This window comes from Molossus molossus, unplaced genomic scaffold (genome assembly GCF_014108415.1).
Source record: "Molossus molossus isolate mMolMol1 unplaced genomic scaffold, mMolMol1.p scaffold_m16_p_4, whole genome shotgun sequence".
Classification (NCBI taxonomy): domain Eukaryota; kingdom Metazoa; phylum Chordata; class Mammalia; order Chiroptera; family Molossidae; genus Molossus; species Molossus molossus.
This window is the reverse complement of record NW_023425377.1, coordinates 752948-771993: the sequence shown is the minus strand read 5'-3', so window position 1 is coordinate 771993 and position 19046 is coordinate 752948. Positions and strand designations below refer to the sequence as shown.

Below are 19046 nucleotides of genomic sequence, written 5' to 3'. Positions count from 1 at the left end.
GTGGCCAGTGCGGGGCGGCGGGGCGGGGCCGAGGTCTGGAGGGGGCGGGGCGTGCTCGGGCCGTGGCCAGTGCGGGGCGGCGGGGCGGGGCCGAGGTCTGGAGGGGCGGGGCGTGCTCAGGCCGTGGCCAGTGCGGGGCGGCGGGGCGGGGCCGAGGTCTGGAGGGGCGGGGCCGGCGGGGGCGGGGTCGAGAGGCCGGGCCGGGCCACACTCGCGCCGGCTGCTGGCCCGCCGACCGGCTGCAGACCGGCTCCCCGTCCTCGCGGCTCGGTTCGCCCTCGTGCTCAGGCGCAGCGCGGCCGCCGCCCGCCGCCCGCCGCCCGCATGGCCGCCATCAAGGCGCTGCAGCAGTGGTGCCGGCAGCAGTGCGAGGGCTACCGGGACGTGAGCATCACCAACATGACCACGTCGTTCCGCGACGGCCTGGCCTTCTGCGCCATCCTGCACCGCCACCGGCCCGACCTCCTGTGAGTGCCCCGCCGGGCCCCGCGGGCCGCCCGGCCTCAGTTTGCCCGTCCGCCGAGTGGAGCGGGCCGCCGCCAGCACGTCCGGCGCCCCGCTGGCTCAGTCCGGCCGTGACTCAGGCCGCGTTCCGGAACCGGGGCGCAGCTGCCCCTCCCGCGCCGGCTCCCCGGGCCCGCCGCCAGCTCGGCGTGGGGGGGTCCCTCGGGGCTTCGTGGGGGGTCCTGCCCCTCCCCCAGCGTGTCCAGGCACCTATAGGAGTGCGCTCAGGGGCACGGAGGGGGAGGGGTCAACGCAGAGCAGGCAGCCCGAGACCACCCCTCGTCCTGTCAAGCCTCTGCCCCTTGGGGTCATAGGGGACGAGGTGGAGGCAGCCCCCATCCCCGGGAGCCAGCGCAGCGGAGGGGCCAGGCCATCCCCCCGGACATGGGCTGGGGGTCCTAGCTGGGAGGCTGACCCTGCCTTGTTGCCAGATCCTGCCCCCACCCTGGACCCACTACATCCATATTCACTCAGCAAAGCTCTGCGGTGGGGGTGACTGGGACCCGGCTTGCTGGGACAGTTCTGTGCAGGGAGGCCCTGGTACTGCCCGGTGAACTGGAGAGGGGCACAGCGACCCCGGAGGGGCGCCTGGGCTGGGTGGACAGGCTCAGGAGGGGTTCCCTGGGAGGGCCCTGCAGCCCAGGCCCCTTCTGAGAAAGCATGACGTTAAGATCATTCCCCTGAGAAGTCCAGGCTGGAGCAGGGGGTGGGTGGGGTGCGTTTGCGGAGGCGGTAGAAGCTGCCCTCGGGACTCTGGTGCTGCAGACAGGGAAACTGAGGCCCAGAGAGGAGACACCCTTGTTTAGGTCACAGAGCAAGTCAGGCAGTCAGGGATGGCAGTTGGGGCTCCTCCCCTGCACCCAGATGCCCGCTGTACCCCCAGGGACTGTCGCTGAGCACCGCTGTCCAGGGGAGGTTCGTTTTGAGAAAGAGGTCTGCATGTCATTCCTCTTCCCTCCCAGGGCTCTGGGAGGCGTGTGGAGCCGCGCGGGAGGTCCCATGTGGCACTTGGGCAGAGGCCTTTGCACCCCGCCCAGGGAGATGCCTGCTCACCCTCGGAGGTAGTAGATGTGGGGCAGGATGTGTTTCTACACTGAACGCCCAGAGCTGAGCTGGCGGGGTGGGGGTGGGGACGTGGAGACTGGGAGAGGGCCTGGGAGCAGAGGTTGGCCGGCTGAGCAGGTCTTGGATAAGGCTGGCTGGGGACCGGGCCCTAAAGCCTGGACAAGACCAGGATGAGAATCTGCGGTTGGAGGGCAAGGTGGTGCCGCTGTCTGCAGGCTCAGCAGCCTCAGGACGACATGTCAATGGAGACTTGGGACCTTTCTGAGCTCAGGGAGCTTCCATCTGCTCTCAGCTGTGCTGGGGTTAGAGGCCATGTGTGTGTGCATGCATGTGCCTGTCCCAGCATGCACTGCCCGTGGGCGAGCACAGGAGTGCACACATGGGCACGTACACGAGTTGGCACAGGCAGGCGGCACACAGCCGTTCACCTAAACGTTACTGAGGGCCTGCTGTGTGCTCAGCACCATATTTGGTGTGTGACCTTGGCCCCTGCCTTAGGGAGTGACATTTTAGTCGCAGGGACTGAACCATGAGTGAGGGGAAGCTGAAGGCAGCTTCAGTGAGCACCAGGAGGCTGCCCACCCGCCCCTGGCTGCATGGAGTTACCTACTCACTGCTGACTTGGCTGTTGTCTCTCTGCCCACTGGACTTTCAGCTCCAGAAGGGTGGGGGTGTCTGTTCAGTTCACGGCTGTGTCCCTAGTGCCTGGAACTGTCTGGCCCATGACAGGTGCTCCGTGGACATCAGCACATAGTTGGAGGTCTGTAGATGAGGGCTCGCACTTGGGGCTCAGTGGATTCGGTAGGCGTTTGGTAGTTGTAGAGCAGGGGCTGTGCAGAAGGGGGTGAAGGAGGCCATGTGGCCCAGAGGGAGGTGGAGTGATGGAGCCACGAGCAGAGGACCCCTGGAGCCACCAGAAGCTGGGAGGACAAGGAACAGTTGTCCCAGAGCCGCCAGAGAGGATGAGCCCCGGGTCCGATGTCTAGTCTCCAGAACCAGAACCGTGCGGGATAAATGTGTGTTGTTTGAAGCTGCCCAGAGCGTGGCATTTGTTACGGCAGGCCCAGGAAAGTGTGGCTTTCCACCCCTGGCAGGCACAGCTGGGGCTTCATAGACACTGGCCGAGGCAGCAGGTGAGTGGGATTGGGTGTGCACATGAGTGTGGGCACGCGCGTGCTCTGTGCTGAGCCGCTGTCGTGCCCATGCCTGTGCCTTGAACACCCTCCTCCACTCTGAACCCTGCGATGCTTCTGGGCAAGGTGGTGGCTGGAGGGGCCTCTCCCCGTGAAGCCCTGAGCTGTCCGCCGACCCCCAGAGGTGCAGGAAGAGGAGGGTGCTGTGAAGGACAGGGGTGAGACCACCCCACACCTGTCCGGCGAGGACCCTCCGGCAGCAGGAGGGTGGACATCCGTCTCCGTCTCCTTTTGTCTCGTCTCAGCCCTTCCTGCCACAAGGGAGCTGTTTCCTCTTGACCCTCAGCCGAGGGAGAGCCGCTGTGCGGAGCTGCTGGGCACGGAGCCAGCCAGGTGGCTGGTTCTGCCCGCCCGCCCAGTTCCAGGAGGCAGCGTGGCCCACGTGGATGGCCCCTCGGGCCCTGGGAGGTGCGGGCGAATGTGTTGTTGGGAGATGGGCTTGTGCCCACCTGCAGCTGTGGGTGTTCGGCAGGTGGGCCAGGGGCTTGCAGGCCGTCTCCGCGGAGCCGGGGCCAGCTGAGCACAGTACCCGCCCTGCAGGCACCCGGGCAGTGAACTTGTGGGCGGGCGGGAGTGGCTCCTTCACTTCGGAGCCTGACCAGGAGGGACCGAGGTTTCCGGGAGAGGCGGGAGGGGCAGGTGAGAGCCCGGTGCCCGGCAGGAGCCCTTCCCAGCAGCAGGCAGAGTGCCCCAGGGCCAGCTGAGGGAGGACTGTCGAGGCTGGGCCATTTGTAGCAGCTGTGGACGGCTGGCCCAAGGGAGGGGTCAGGAAGCCGGCTGCAAGCTCGCTGGGCCTGGAATCCCCGGCCCGCTGGGGGTGGGGTGGGGGTCTGATTTTCCCTGCTCTGGAGGGTGCCGGACGGAGCCCAGGGCCAGGAGCAGGGGCGGCTCCTTGACCGTTATTCTAGACATGCCTGCTGCTGGTGGTCAGGAGAGACTCCCAGAGGCCCCTGCCCAGAAGCTCAGCAGCAGCACTGTCCCCCTGTGAGGGCAGCAGGAAGCTGCCTGGGGACAGAGGCCTTCTGTTCCGCTGCCCAAGGGCCTGCTGCCCAGCCTCCGGCCAGAGGCTCCAGGGCGGAGTGGGCGGGCTGCAGGCTCCCCTCCTCGGGACAGCGGGCCCAGCGCCCCTGAGACCCCCACCCCAGGCCATGAAGGAGCCAAGAAGGGGCCCCAGAGCTGATCCTGCTGGTGGGCCCTGCTCTGGGCTGGGGTGGGGGTCAGGGGCGGTGCCCTCCTGGGGAGGCCTGAGCTGGGCATCGGCCTGGGTTCCTCATTTGCCCACCAGGTACAAGAAGGTAGGGTCTTAGCCTGCTTTGCCTTGGGGTCTCTTTCCCTCGAACCCTGTCTCCACCTCTGTGTGTGGCCTGTCTGCCTGTCTCCCCCCCGCCCCTCCCCCCCATCTGCCGCGGGCCCCAGCGCCCCTCGTGCTCCCCTCCCTCCTCCTCCTCCTCCTCCTCCTCCTCCTCCGCTGCATTGTGTTCCCGGAAATAAGCAGCATGAGGTCAGCTCGCCAGGAATTTGAAGGGACTCATGCTCCAGAGCCCCCAAACGCTGGGGTCAGGAGGCTGGCTGGCTCAATAGTCTGAGGTCAACAGTCCTGGTCAGTTGCGGCCGCAGGAGGCAGGCAGGGGGCGGGGCGGCTGCACTGTGGTGCTCGGCGGTCAGGCCCCGACAGCACTGGCCAGGACACGTGGGCCAGTCACCTGCAGGTGTTGGAAGGGAAAGTGAATGTACAACAGGAGGCTCACAGCGAGCATTTATGGGGTGCCAGCCGTGTGCCTGGCCCATGGCAGGCACCTCGGAGCATCAGAACCCTGTGGTCCAGCAAAGCCTGAGACGCGAGCTGGGCTCCTCCCCGAGGGCCAGCCAAGGCTGGGTGACTGGGCGCCTCAGCAGCAGCGATGGTGGGCCCCTGGCCAGCTCGGGCGGCGGCTGGGTCCTCTGGGGATCTGCCCTGGCACGGGGATGGCCGTCTTCCCTCTGTGCATGTCTGTGTCCTGGTTCTCCTTTGATGAGGACACGGTCATTCTGGACCAGGGCCACTCTAGTGACCTCATTTTGGTGGATTCTCTCTGTAGGACCCTGTTTCCAAATCAGGTCACATTTTGAGGTCCTAGGGGTGAGGACTCCAACAGATCTTTTGGTGGGGCCCAGCCCAGCGCACCAGGGGTCCCCCCTGGGCAGAAAGCTGGTCGGGCTGGCCTTCCTGAGGCCGGGCAGGGTCTCCCCTTGGCGCTCTCTAAAGGGATTGGCAAGGCAGCGCTGACTCGGTCATTTCCACCCCCGAGTTCGTGCTGGGAGGGCTGTGCACTCGGGCCTGAGAAGTGTCTGCTGGGGGTCCGTGGGGGGCCTGGTGCGGAGGGACTGGCCAGGGTGTTCAGGCCCAGCATGGAGGCCTTGAGTGCCCGGGGAGCAGTGTGGACGTGGTCTGGGGGGGCATGGGTCCTTGAACTTCAGTGGAAGGACAAGCCTGCAGCCTCCCACCAGTTGGCCTCTGACCCTGCTCAGCAGGATGGGTGTATCATGTGGGCGCCTTGGCTCCGAGGAGCTGACCCTGGGTCTGGGGGAGGAGGGGCCCACAGGGTAGCTGGCCACCCCGAATCCACAGGCCGCAGCCCGGGGGCTGTGCTGATGCAGGGCCTCCTCTCCCTTGTTTGGAGACAAAACAGAACTTGTTTTCCTGCCCTCCGGCCACCAGGGCATCTCCTGAGGGTCACTCAGTGACCCAGGGCAGGTCTGCAGGAGAGGCTGAGCGTTCAAGGGGCGGTGGGGACAGGCGGGGCTCCCAGACCCACACTCGGAGGACAGTGGCCGAGAGCCCCTGGGTGTGGACGGAGACCACGCTCCTCGTGCCGTGGACATTGTTGGGATGAAGCAGGGTGGACGGTGGGTGTGTGTGCTGTGCTCCTTCCGGTCACCGGTCCACCCAGAGACAGATCTGTCCACCGTCTGGTCATTCACACAAAAGCACCCTCTGTGCCTGTGGGGTGGTCTTAGCATCTGGAACGCGTTACCTGGGAGGTGGTCTGAGCGGAAATGGGGAGGTTTGCGGAAGATCCGGGCAGGTTGATGAACAGCAGGGCCTCTGGGGGGAGGTGGGCAAAGGAAACCCGTCTCTCCCACTCCCCCCATGTGGCCCGGCCTCAGTTTCCTTCTCTGTGCAATAGGCCGTGCAGGGCTGTGATGGGGCGCAGGGCCCCTGGCCGAAGGGTCTCAGCTGCCTCCCCGTTTGAGACCTGCCCCGCCTCAGCCGGGCTCTCGGATTCACCAGCAGCAGCTTGGGTTGTCCTGTCACATGGGGACACTGGGGCCCCGGGAGGAGAGGGGGTTCGCCAGGGCTCAACAGAGCAGCCAGACGAGCTCTCTCTCTTGCCGGAGGCTTCCGGAACAGTCCAGTTCACGCCGAAACTTTGAGGATGCTGTTCAGGCCCCACAGACAGCAACAGGGACAGACAGCCAGACAGCTGTGTATTCAGCCGGCCCTCCCAGAGCTGCCTGCAGGTCTGGCTGTTTTCTGCCCAGAGCATCCTGGGCCTTCGGGGCTGGGTGCCCTGCAGGGTGTGTGTGGGCCCTGGCAGCCTGGGGCAGCGGAGGGACCCTGCGACCGGGACCTCCGCACCCTGCGGTCAGGTGTGTGGCGGCAGGGCCTCTGATACTCTCAGCCCTGAGGATGAGCGCCTGCCCCCTTGGGAAGAGGCTGGACACCTGGTGGGCACTTAATGCCATGCCCTGAATGGTGGGATCTCAAAGGCCTGGGTGCTGGGCCATGGCCTGGCTTTGGTCTTCCCTGCTGGGTGACCTCGTGCAGGTCACAGAGGCCCTCAGTGCCTCAGTTTCCCCATCCGTGAGAGGCAGGCATTGACTGAATGGGGATCATGGGAGGTGTGGGGTGCTCCGTGAATGATGCGCCTCGCTGCCCCTGCCCTGAGAGCCTCCCATGTCCCCCTGTGTCCCTCCGTGTCCCCACCCGGGACATGCCGGCCCAGGAGCGTGGAGGTTGGAGGCAGCCCTCCGAGTTGTGCCCTCAGCGTGATGCATCAGTGCTGGGTCACCGGAGGCTGCGACCCCCTTCCTTCGCAGGAAACCCGCACACACGCCTCGGTCTCCAAGGCGTCCAGCCCCTTCCCGGGTCTCAGCGGCTCAGCACTCTGTTTTTATCTCCCAGAGACTTCAGTGCTCTCAGGAAGGAAGACGTCTACAAGAACAACGAGCTGGTGAGTCCCGGCCCGGCCCCCGCCAGTCCCTGCCTAGCACTGCAGCTCCCCGAGCTGGCGACTCCAGCTCCCCAGAAATAGCCTCTGCTTGGTAGCTAGGCCCACCTGGGAGGGCAGTGCCTGGGTCCTCCTTCCCGTCCAAGGCGGAGCCGGCCCAGAGGTGGCTCTGGGAAGGCAGGGCCCCTGGGGGGGTTCTGGGGGGGCCATTGCTTGCTGCTCCTCACCTGGGGAACCACCGCCCGGCCCCCGCTCAGACCTGGCCGCCTGGTCCTGTGCACACTGCTTCTGGCCGGGCTGGGGCTGCCCTGTGTCCCCGGGAGCCTGCCCAGCCAGCCCTCCTCACTGCTCAAAGCAGGCTCCGTTCCCTGTGGGCCGCATGCCCGTGCTCCCGGTGCTGACCCGGCCTGCGGGCGTTCATCAGGAGCCAGGGGAGCAGCCCCAGCTCCTCAGTCCTGCTTGGGGCACGTCTCCGTTGTGTATGTGGGTGCACTGAGGCCCAGGGAGGGCACAGGTTGGGCTGGAGCCTTGAACCAGACTTTCCTGGGCTCCTGGGTTCTTGCCTGTGGCCCCTCCTGGGGAGCTGGCGCCTGCTGGCGGAGAGGGGGTCTCGCAGCCCACTCGCAGCCAGTCACCTCCTCCCCAAGGCCTTCCGCGTGGCCGAGGAGCAGCTGGGGATCCCGGCTCTGCTGGACGCCGAGGACATGGTGGCTCTGAAGGTGCCGGACCGGCTGAGCGTCCTGACCTACGTGTCCCAGTACTACAACTATTTCCACGGGCGCTCCCCCAGTGAGTGCCCGCTGTGCCCGCCGGCCGGCACTCAGCTCTGCCCCGGGGGCTGGGGACCCGTCCTCCCACACCCCCCACCCCTCAGTCCACCTAACAGACCCCCCCCCCCCCCGAGCCTTGGTTTCCCTGCCGTCGGACCCCTGAGGGCTTCCAGGCCCGGTCCCCGTGGTCCCCGTGTCCCCTCGCTTGGTCCTGACATTCGGCCCTGGTGGCGGGGCCTCGGGCCTGGCGGGCAGGGAGAGGCAAGCCCAGGCGGCTCCAGCCGGCGCTGTGCTCGTGTGCCCTCCCCCACATCCTTCACCCAGCCTAGAAATCCCCGGAATCACTCCGGGCGCGGGGCCAGCCCTCCGCTCGCTCCCACTGGCGGGGAAACAGAAAAGTCCCTCTTCCTGACCCCAGATCAGGGTCTCGGGGGGAGGGAGGGAGGGTGTGGGTGAGGCCAGGTCCCAACTGGGGTTAGCCTTAGCTGCTTGCTGGGCTGCCCCTCCCTGCAGGTCCCTGTCAGCAGGAGCTGCCCCCCAACCCCCATTCTAGGCCCCCAGCTGGGCACCTCACCTCCAGGGGACTTACGCAGGGGTGGCCAAGACACTTTGAAACCCAGGGTGGGCGCAGGGCCCAGCCCCCTGACCCTGTGTGTCTTATGCCAGTTGGGGGCCTGGGCGGCATAAAGAGGCCCCCCTCCGATTCTGATGAGGAGCCATCCGGAAAGAAGGCCTCACCCCAGCCGGCCAGGCCTTCACCCACCCCAGCCCCGGGGCAGCCACTGTCTCCGGTCAGCACAAATGCCATTGTCCAGCGGAAGGCTGGGGGTGCAGATGTCCCTCTGCTGAAGGCTGTGAGTGCCCAGCCCTGCCCTTCCTCCAGTTCCTGGGTTCCCCACTTCCTCTCGCCGAGTGGGGCTGGACAGAGCATGGCCACTGACCCCCAGTGCCCGGGTGGGGTGGGGTCCTTGGTCCTGGCACAGCCTCGGCTGATGTTTATCAGGAGCCCACGGGGACTGGCCCCGAGCTCCTGCAGCCCTGCACGGTCGGGACACCATCCCCTTGTGCAGACAGGTAAACTGAGGCCAGGGGGTCATGCAGGCTGAGCTGAGCTTGACCCTTGAACCCAGACCTTTCTGAGCTCCAAGTGGGTTTCTTGACTTTGCGGTTCCCTCTCCCGTGGGTCCAGAAAAGAAAGCGGGGTGCCTTCTTACTAGGCCAGCCCTGCAAAGCGAGCTGTGTCCTCACTTTTCAGAGGTGGGGCCTGAAGGACGATAACATGTGCTTGGGCGCCCCCTGCTGTCCCTGGACCCCAGGGGGCTGAGGCCACAGGGGCTGGGATGTGGCTTGGATTCCTGTGCCTTGGGGTGGGAACTTGGGGGTCCTGGCCCCTCGAAACTCCCAAAGTCAGGCTCTAGCCCCATCCCCTTGGGCCAGACTGGAGACCCTGAACATGGCGCCCAGCTGGTCTGGGCATGAGCCCTGGCTGCTCCTCTGTGGTCTCAGGTCTCCGGTCTGTGAAGTGGGGTATTCTTGCCAGGGGGGGCAGCGGTCGGGAGGGGGGCTGGCCCGGGGTGGGCACTCTGACCCACACTGTCCCTCCCAGGGCCCGGGCGCGGTGGGCGGCTCGGTCAGCAGCACCTGTGGGGTCTGTGGCCAGCACGTGCACCTGGTGCAGCGACACCTGGCCGACGGGAAGCTGTACCATCGGGGCTGCTTCAGGTGAGCCTGTGCGGGCCTGTGTGGGTGCTGAGAGGCACAGTGTCCTGGGGTGTCTGCACCCCAACCCGTCCTTGCTGGTCTGTGGCTCAGATAGGGTCACGGCCGTGAGGTGCTTGTCGCGTGAGCCGACACAGCACCTGAGCGCGGCCCGTCCCTCCCCCAGGTGTAAGCAGGTCTCCGGCACGCTGCGCTCGGGCGCCTGCAGGGCCACGGCGGAGCCAGGCCACCACCCCACAGACACCTCTGCCAGCCCCGTGTTGCCGGGCCTGGGCCCCAGACAGCCGGGGGCCGTCCCTGTGGACTCCAAGCGCCCGAGCACCCCACAGACGGCCCAGGAGGCGCCTGGGTGGAGAGAGACAGGGCCAGAGGCCAGGCCTGCAGCCCGGGAGCTCCTGGGGGCCAACTCAGTGGTCAAAGGCTCCGTTCCTGCCGCAGCTCGCCCTCCGGCCACCACCTCCTCCCATGGCCCCCTGGGGAGCTCCGCCAGGCCCAGGGTCCCAGTGGGGCCTGTGGGTGGCGAAACCAGCATGCGTGTGACCAACAGCTCTCCAACTGGGTGGTCATCGCCGGCACAGGACACGGTGGCAGTCAGCCCCTGTCCTGCTAGGACCCCGAGTGCCCTGGGCCCTCGCCTGGCTACACAACAAGGCCGGGAAGCCCCCCGAATGCCAGTCCCCCTGACCAAGCTCAGCTCCAGCCCGGTGTCTCCAGGCCCAGTGGAAGCCCCAGCCTGGACTCCTTCAGCCTCCAGGACGCAGCAGGCCCGGGAGAGGTTCCTGCAGGCGCCCGGAGCCCCCAGCGCCCCCAGCGCCGCGCCCGCCGGCAGGGCCCCTGCTGCAGCCAGTGCGCCCTCTGGGGCCGACCGCAGGGAACAAGCGCTGAGCTGCCTCCGGAAGGCCCTGCCGGGGCTCGGGGGTGCTGGCACTCTGGAGCCTGGCAGGTGCGTGGGGGGGCTGGGGTGCCCCTGTCTGCCGCTGAAGTCCCCAGAAGCCAGAGGGTTGGGATGGCTGGGGCTCTGCCCTGCCTGGTCATGCCTCAGTTTCCTCCTCTGGGAAATGGGGAGAATGAGACAGAGTAGCAGAGTGCTTGGTGGGCAGCGGGAGAGGGACACGGTGACCACTGTGAAGACACCACGCGCTCCGGAGGTACAGCAGCACTGCCACCCGGGCTCCCCACGTGGCACGTGCTCAGTCACCCGTCTAACGTGAGCACAGAGGCTGGTGTGGCCCAGCGTCACCTGTGACCTCACGGGGCTCTGAGCCACCCCACCCGTGTCCCAGCCCTGCCCATACCTTCTGCCACTGGGCACGGAGCAGACGCCATCTCGGGGGGCAGGGTCTCTGTGCCAGTGTCCTGGGGCTGCCGGGGCCAAGTGCGCAGAGGGGGGCTGACCGGCCCACGCCCCTGTGCTCACACTCTGGGGCCACCGCTCCCGGGTCCCCACCCCGCCCAGGCTCCAGGGAGGGTCCTTCCTGCCTTGTCCAGCTCCTGGGCCCGGGGCCCTTGGCTTGAGCTGCACCCTCCCTCTGCCTGTCACCACCTGCCTGTCTGCCCTGTCTGTCTGTTTTTCTGTCTCTTTCAAGGTCACTTGTCATTGGACTTAGGGCCCACCTTAATTCAGGATGACCTCACCCTAACTTGATCACACTGGCAAAGAGCCTATTTCCAAATAAGGTCACACTCTGAGCTGCTGGGTGGACATGAATTTTGGGGGACACCATTCACCTCACTACTCACCTGGCGAGTAAGGAGACTCCGCACCTGGCCGAGCTGTGCCCACTGCGCAGGCTCCGCGTGGACGGAGGAGGGAGGGACTGGGTGTGGCCCCTCCCTGCACCCCGTACCTGGTGTGTTTCGGGGGTGTTTTAATCTCATCCCACACCAGTGTAAACAGAATGAGGTCAGTTACTGGCAGGCCAGTGCCACAGTGGGTGTCCCTGGGCTGCCCCTCATCCCTCAGAGGGTCTGTCTATCTCCCTCAGGGGGTTGGGCGCTGGGAACCAGCCGCTAAGGGAGGCTGAGGCTTCTGCTGGGGCCCAGCGGGCGGGGCTCCTGGAGTCACCTGCGCCTCATGCCCGCTCTCGCACCCACAGGCCCTCCCCAGCTCCTTCCCCTGCTTCGAACCGCCTCTCCCCAGCGGACAGGCCGCCGGCAAGTCCATCCGCCAAGCTGGCACAGTTGGCGTCTCCCCAGGCCCTTAGCCCCCCTCCCAGGCCTGAGCTGCCAGCACCCCCGAGTGTGGGCACCACCGCCAGGGCACCCACGCCGCCCCAGGCGGGCAGGAAGAGCTCCACGGTGTCCTCCGGGCCCAGCAGGGCAGGTGCTGCCCCCCGGCTGCAGCCAGAGGCCCCGCAGGCCAGGGGTGAGAGCCCTTGCGTGGCAGGGAGGTGGCCCATGGACGCACCCTCGTCTGTGGCAGCAGGGAAGTGGAGGCCCAGAGAGGCGGTGCGACCCCTCCAGGCACACACAGCGCCGGAGGCGGGGCTGGAAGTCCAGTGCCTGCCTCCCGGCCAGTGCCCCTGACCCTGAGGGTGGGGGCACCTGAGGGGCAGCCGTTCCCAGTGGACTACCCCCTTAGCCGGAACGCCCCCGCCAATGTGACCAGTCTCCCTGCCCCCCACCCAGGCCCCAGTGCCAACCCCCAGGAAGGCCAGGAGGATGGGCCAGCAGGATGGAGGGGCCGCCTGAAGCCCGTGGAGAAGAAGAGCCCAGCGGAGAGGTGCGGGGCGGGTGGGACCTGCACCTGTGGGTCCGTGCTCATGGGCCGAGCCTGGGTCCGGGGCCGACAGGTCCGTGCTCATGGGCCGAGCCTGGGTCCGGGGCCGACAGGTCCGTGCTCATGGGCCGAGCCTGGGTCCGGGGCCGACAGGTCCGTGCTCATGGGCCGAGCCTGGGTCCGGGGCCGACAGGTCCGTGCTCATGGGCCGAGCCTGGGTCCGGGGCCCGACAGGTCCATGCTCATGGGCCGAGCCTGTGTCCGGGGCCGACAGTGTCGGGTCCGGGGCCGACAGGTCCGTGCTCATGGGCCGAGCCTGGGTCCGGGGCCGACAGGTCCATGCTCATGGGCCGAGCCTGGGTCCGGGGCCGACAGGTCCGTGCTCATGGCCGAGCCTGTGTCCGGGGCTGATAGGCCGGCACACGGTCGTGTTCCACAAGTGCCAGGGAGGCAGCTCCCCGCAGCGGGGTGTGGGGACATCACACATCGCTCTGAGCGGGCGGCTGCTTCAGTTCCCCGGGTGCAGGAACCCACCCCCTGGGCGCAGGGCACGTTCCACTGGGGGTCCAGCTGGGTCCCGGAATCCCCATGTGTGTGAACAGCCTTGGTGGCCGAGGGGCAAGAACGTGCTTGGGCCTGGCCCTGGAGGGGAGGGGCAGCAGGGGGGTCAGTGGGGGGACAGCAGGGAGGGGAAGCAGGGGGGAAGCAGGGAGGGGAAGCAGGGGGGCAGCGGGGAGGGGCAGCTCCCACAGACCACTCTGTTAGGACAAGAGGCACCTTCCACGGACCCGCCACAGGCGAGGGTCAGGCTGGCGCTAGAGTCCACCCTGGTCGCTGCACAGAGCGACCATGACCCCAAGCACGTGCTGACCCTGTGGAAGGGGTGCCCCATGAACACGCCCCTGTGCTCGGGGCGGGTCCCAGGTGGCAGGTCCATCAGCCCCGGGCAGACCACGTGCCCTGCTTTCCTTTGGCTGGTGTGTGACCTCAGGCTTCTCTGTGGGTGTGGGGGCCACCCACCCCTTTCTCTGCTGACTTCCTGCCTTCCGTCCAGAGCCACGAAGCTGATGGAGCCACGGGAGCCGGGGGAGCCGAGGGCAGGGGGTGCACCCCAGAAGGCCCCTGGGAACTCCAAGGGGGGTGTCTGCATCACCATGACGCCTGTGCGGCCTGACAGGACCCCAGGCCCGGCCGGCCACCAGTCCAGCCTCCCAGGTAATTCCCAGCAGGAAACCAGGGTCCCGATGACCTTCTCCCTTACCCATGCCAGGCAGGGAGCATGGGCCTCGGTGGTCATCTCTGGGGGCAGCTGTCCAGGGGCTGGGACCTGTGGGGCCACCCTTCTAGGGGGAGGGGAGAGGGACACGCCCTGGGAGCCAGAGGAGCTGGCAGTCCTGGGCAGGCGCGTGCATGTGTGCGTGGGTGTGCATGTGTGCATGGGCGTGTGCGCATTGTGTGTGTGCGCATGGGTGTGCGTGCGCATTGTGTGTGGGTGTCTGTGCATGAGTGTACGCGTGGGTGTGCATGTGTGCATGGGCGTGTGCGCATTGTGTGTGTGCGCATGGGTATGTGTGCGCATTGTGTGTGCGTGTCTGCATGGGTGTGCGCGTGGGTGTGCATGTGTGCGTGCGTGTGTGCATTGTGTGTGTGCGTGGGTGTGCGTGCGCATTGTGTGTGCGTGTCTGCATGGGTGTGCGCGTGGGTGTGCATGTGTGTATGGGCATGTGTGCGCATTGTGTGTGTGTGCGCGCATGGGTGTGCGTGCGCATTGTGTGTGGGTGTACGCGTGGGTGTGCATGTGCACACTTCATGTGTGGCCCTGATGGGGTAGTCAGCTCATGGGCTGTGCCGAGGGTCCCGCCCTCGCCAGGCAGACATGGCCAGCTGGGCAGCACATGAGCTCAGGGAAGCAGTGAGGAGGTGACCTGGCCTGCCTCGTGGTCTGTTTCTTGCCTACAGCAGTGGGGTCCCCTTCCCCGGCCCCCTCGCCGGCCCCCTCGCCGGCCCGCCGCAAGAAGCTGGCCGTCCCTCAGAGCTTGGACGTTTCTGGCGACTGGCTCCAGCCCAGACCCTTGCAGCAGGAAGCCCCAGCCCGGAGCTGGAAGGAGGAGAAGCCCCCTCAGGACAAACCAGGTCAGCCTGGAGCGCCGCCCATTTCTGTTGGGGTGCAGAGAAAGGGGGTGCCCCTGAGGAGGAGGTGCCCAGGGGGGCTTAAAGGATGCATAGGAGCTCACTGGACCTTGAAGGGAGGGAAGGCACCTGCAGGGGCCGAGCTGTGCAGGTTTCAGGTGGGACAGCAGGGAGGGAGGACGGGCAGGGCCTGCTTCGATGAGCAGTGAGCTCGGGAGATGCAGGGACATGGGGCAGAGCTGGGTGGATCAGACCCCGTCCAGGACACTCATCCTGCCCCTTCCCCAGGGAGGCCCTTGGGCCCGGCCAACGTTCCTGTTCCACCTGGCAAGGCCGTGACCTCCCCTGTCAGGGTGAGTGGGCCAGGGGTGGGCACCGCTGGGAGCTCAGCCCCAGGGGGCATGGGTTACCCCTCACCCCTTCTGCGCAGCTGCACCCCGACTACCTGCCCCAGGAGGAGGTCCAGAAGCAGTTGCAGCAAATCGAGAGGCAGCTGGACGCCCTGGAGCTCAGGGGCGTGGATCTGGAGAAGCGTCTGCGGGCGGCCGAGGGGGGTGAGCCACACCTGCCCCACCAAAGGCCCCACACCCCTGAGTGGCCAGCCCCTGCCCTGTCCTGCCCTGGCTGCAGCCAGCCTGACCACGGGGCCACCCTGACCTGGGCCACCCTCGGGCCCTGCCAGCCTGCGCCCAGCCCAGCCCCTCTCTGCAGATGCCTCGGAGGACGCGCTCATGGTGGACTGGTTCCGGCTCATCCATGAGAAGCAGCTGCTGCTGCGGCTGGAGTCGGAGCTGATGTACAAGTGAGCGCCTGCGGCCCCTGCAAGGACCCTCCTCGTGTGGGCAGCGCCACCTCACATCTGTCCCCTCACAGGGTCAGGGACCAGCACCTGGAGGAGCAGCAGCTGGACATCTTGGGGAAGCTGAGCCAGCTGATGTCCACGCCGGGTGCGTCCCACCTGCCCCCGCCAGGGCCCAGGCCAGTGGGTGCACAGCCCAGCAGGTGGCTTCCAGGTCTTCTTCCTGCTGGCTGCCTGGGGTGGGCACCCATGGGAGAGGCCAGCTGGTCCTGTTTAGGGCACACATCTCGAGCCCGTGGTCGAGGCTCAGCCCCTCCACTGCTGGGCTGTGCTCTGGCCAAGCCACTCACCCTCTGCCAGGGTTTTATCTGCCTGCGGCCAAAGCGCTGGTCCCAGCTGCTCCGGCTGTGGGAGGGTTAAGTGGGTGAGTGCAGGTAGGTGCAGGGAGTGAGCTCTGCAGTGTCGGGGGGCTGAGCCAGGGCTCTGTTCTGGGCTCCTCTCCACAGTGGGCAGGTTTGTGGGGATGGGTGAGGGCACCCAGTGGGGGCCACCCCATCTCTGGTGCCCCTTCCTTCAGTCTGTGTGGCCGTGAGCCCAGCTTGGGGCGACCCTCCGCCTAGGTGCCCCCAGCAACTCACCGCTGTTCCAATGGAGGAGCGTGACGCCTGAGGCGTGGGGACACTGTGTCCTGAGGGAGACAGCAGGCCTCCCGATGATGGCAGCTGTCCCCACAGATCGGCTGAAGTCCCCGCAGGACCAGCAGCGAGAGCAGGACCTCTTGACTCAGTACGTGAGCACTGTCAATGACCGGAGCAGCATCGTGGACTTCCTGGAGGAGGACAGGCTCAGGTGAGGGCGGGCCCAGGTGGGGGCGGGCCCAGGTGAGGGCGGGGCCAGGTGAGGGCGGGGCTCAGGCCAGGTCCAGACACAGGCCCCTCCCAGGTAGGCCAGGGCTGGTTACTTCGAGCTCAGCACATCTGGACCTGATCAGTGAGACCCACTTTGAGAATTTCCCGGGGGGGCCCGAAGGCAGGCTGTGCCCAGCAGCCTGTCATACGTGTGTGTCCCCCCACCGCCACCCCCGCACTGAGCCCCGGCACTGCCTGCTCCCTGACCGCAGGGTCAGCACGCGCCACAGAGCTTTCTGCACTGAAGGAAATGTTCTGTGCCCTGCTGTCCACGGCGGTGGCCACGGGGCACAGGTGGCCCAGCACTTGCAGGGTGGCCTGCGCGGTGGCGGGACGGAATTTGACATTTACTTCTGCTCTAAATGCGGAACCACGTGTCTCCTGGTGCTGCACTAGCCACCAGTCCGGTGACCTCCCCTAGGGCTGTCCCGTCCCCATGTCTAGACAAGGGACCTGCTCTGGCCACGTAGTGTCGGTGGCCAAGGTCCGCAGGGACCTGCCCAGGGAGGAAGAGGGTGGTCCCAAGGGGTGCATGCTGGCTGGTGACCTCGGTGTCAGGTGGGCTCAGGGCTCAGGTGCGAGGCTAAGCGGGACCCGAGCCCCCCAGCATGCTGCCCGCACCACCTGTCCCGTTTCAGAGAACAAGAGGAGGACGAGGTGCTGGAGACCATGATCCGGAAGCTGGGTAATGGGAGGGGAGGGCTTTGCTCAGGGGGGACCTCCCAGGGGAGTGGGCGCTCTGTGGCAGGCTCACCCTAAGGGTGAGCTCCCCGTCAGCTGAGGGGTCTGAGAAGCAGCTGGTGACCACCTGGTCAGGGTGAGGAGAGTTTGGGAGGGGCCCCAGTCCAGGTGGGTGCTCCAAAGGCAGGTGCCCAGGTGGGTCCCCGGGAGGGCGGAGGCTCTGGGCTTCTGCTGGGGCCTGGCTGCCGCAGGCTGAGGGCCCAGGGAGGGAGGGCTCTGATGGCGGAAGGGAGGACACCCGGTGGGGCAGGGGCGGGAGGTGGGCCAGCGTCCTGTGTCCCCTCCTTTAGACCTCCAGAGGAAGAAGCCCAAGTCCAAGAAGTCCTTGTCCAAGATCTGGTCCCTGAAGGGCAGAAGCAGGACCCCTGAGTGAGCCGCCTGGCTGGCTGCTGGCCTGACCTGTGGGCCGGGCAGGGCGGGCACTGTGGGGTGGACCTGACCACCCTCTGTGTGGTCCAAGTGGCCTCAATAAAGGACCTGGCACATGACCCGGGCTCCATCTCCCATCCACCGCACTCCTGGGCTGTTGGCCGAGGTCCAGGTCTGCAGCACGTGCTGTGGCCGGGCTGTGCCAGCTGCTCGGGCCTGGCCCACGTCGGAGACAGGCCTTTGAGCGGCTCCGGCCTGGAGCCTCGGCAGCTGCAGTCAGCGGGTCTGTGCAAACCGCACGCAGGTGCTGCCCACGCGGCTGCAGCTGGAGCTCGGGGCCCCGGTGGCCTCGGCGAGGGAGTGGGCTCACCTTCCCAACTCCTGGCCGAGAGGACACAGTGGGCTGCGGAGGACCGAGGGCAGCACAGGCCCTCACAGCGCAGACCGCGTCCTCGCCCAGCTGCCCCATGCAGTGACCCAGGACGGCACTGCCCTTCGGGCCTCTGTGCCCACACGTGTGCCGGCCGGGTGGTGGCCGTGTCTTCCAGCTGCTGTGGGCGCCTGTGGTGGTGGATCCCAGGGGCCCTCGCAGTGGCCGAGCACCAGTGTCCCCCACCAGGGGGCAGGCAGGGTCACCCATGGAACAGGGCTGCCGGCCCTGGTGACTTTGTTGGGCCACGGAGGGTCTCCGCGGGACTTCTTGGACTTGCGGTCAGGGTGTGGCAGGGCGGGAGGGGCTGCGGGCGCAGGGACGGTTCAGCGCCAGGGCACTGCCCTCTCTGGGCCTTTGGTAGCGGTGGGGTCCTAGGGTCACGTGGGTGTGTCTGGCCCCGCGGGGATGGTAAGGAGACCTGCTTGCTCTCTGTCACAGCAGGGCCCCTGGAGGGGCGGGAGGCCGGGGTGGGGGAGATGACCTGGGCCGTGCAGGGACCCCAGCGGGTGCCCGGGCTGTTCTGAGCAGAGGCCCTGGGGTCTGACAAGTGTGGCCTGGGCTGGGGCCCGCGATGGGCCGGCCTGACCCTCTAGCTGGGACCTGCCCCTCCCACACAGCTCGGCCTCTTCACCACCAGGGGGAGGCAGAGGGCCACCAGCGGGGTGGGGTCTGGGAGCCAGAGCGGCTCCGTTTTACTGATCAGGAAACAGGCCCAGAGAGACCCTTCAACCACCCACAGCAGATGTGGCCGGGACCAGGTGGTCTGGGGTGCACACGGGGTCTTCAGGCGGACACAGAAGGGTTCCACAGAAGGTGTCTTGTCCAGTCTGTTCAGCTGTGGGCACGGGGGCAGTTCTGCTGGGGACCCCTCAGGTGTCCGCAGGGTGCTCCCTGGAAGTGCAGTGGCCTCCCGGGTGTGGGCACAGCTGACGCTTAGTAGGAGCCCTACTAGTGGGCACGGCCCAGGGCCCGTGGCCCCTGGGGTGTAGGGGGGCCTGGCTTCACTGCTGCCCCACCCCCAACCTGGAGGAGTCAGCCCAGGTCCCACCCACCCTGGAGACCCCCCAAAACTTGCCAGGAGGCCCAGGGGCCCACGCCCCAGATGGGAGATGGGCGCAGCAGGCTCCAGGGGCCACAGACTCTACTTCTTGCAGCCTGGCCCCTCCCTCCCCCAGGCTCTGGATTCCTGGGCCCCTGCTCTGGGCCTCTCACCCCGGGGACCCCCAGCAGAGGCCTTGCCCATGTCCCGAGAGCCTCTGTCAGCCAGCCCAGCTGGTCGTCGGCTCCGGGCCTGCGTCCCGCTCGGGGTCCGGCCTGCATGGACTTGGCCAGCGCACTGTGGCAGAGCAAACCTGTGCCCTCGGCCTGCCGCCCACCCACACTCCCGGTGCGGTCAGATGTAACCCAGCGAAACCACGGTATCAGGAACGTCTCGTCTCACAAATTGAAATTCTATCATATTCCTCTTTTCTTAAATTAAAAAGC

At 67.1% G+C, this 19046-nt stretch overlaps 1 protein-coding gene across 1 annotated transcript; it reads left to right on the top strand.

Annotated features, from left to right (window-relative positions):
- Positions 1–324: 324 nt before the first annotated feature.
- On the top strand, positions 325–17227 carry MICALL2 (MICAL like 2). The gene is made up of 17 exons (XM_036242080.1): positions 325–467; positions 6928–6976; positions 7621–7762; positions 8410–8597; positions 9350–9465; positions 9629–10405; positions 11448–11827; positions 12091–12184; positions 13236–13396; positions 14141–14314; positions 14600–14664; positions 14742–14865; positions 15023–15113; positions 15185–15258; positions 15845–15959; positions 16657–16703; positions 17050–17227. The coding sequence occupies exons 1-17, from the start codon at positions 325–327 to the stop codon at positions 17130–17132; spliced, it is 2823 nt and encodes a 940-aa protein (XP_036097973.1). The 3' UTR covers positions 17133–17227.
- Positions 17228–19046: the final 1819 nt, after the last annotated feature.

What these genes read in the sequence shown, in the direction of transcription:
- MICALL2 (XM_036242080.1), top strand. Translation starts at nt 325, where the DNA reads ATGGCCGCCATCAAGGCGCTGCAGCAGTGGTGCCGGCAGCAGTGCGAG. An exon ending in TCTACAAGAACAACGAGCTG is followed by an intron (nt 6,977 to 7,620) that starts GTGAGTCCCGGC and finishes CTCCTCCCCAAG; the next exon opens with GCCTTCCGCGTGGCCGAGGA. An exon ending in CTGGAGGAGGACAGGCTCAG is followed by an intron (nt 15,960 to 16,656) that starts GTGAGGGCGGGC and finishes GTCCCGTTTCAG; the next exon opens with AGAACAAGAGGAGGACGAGG.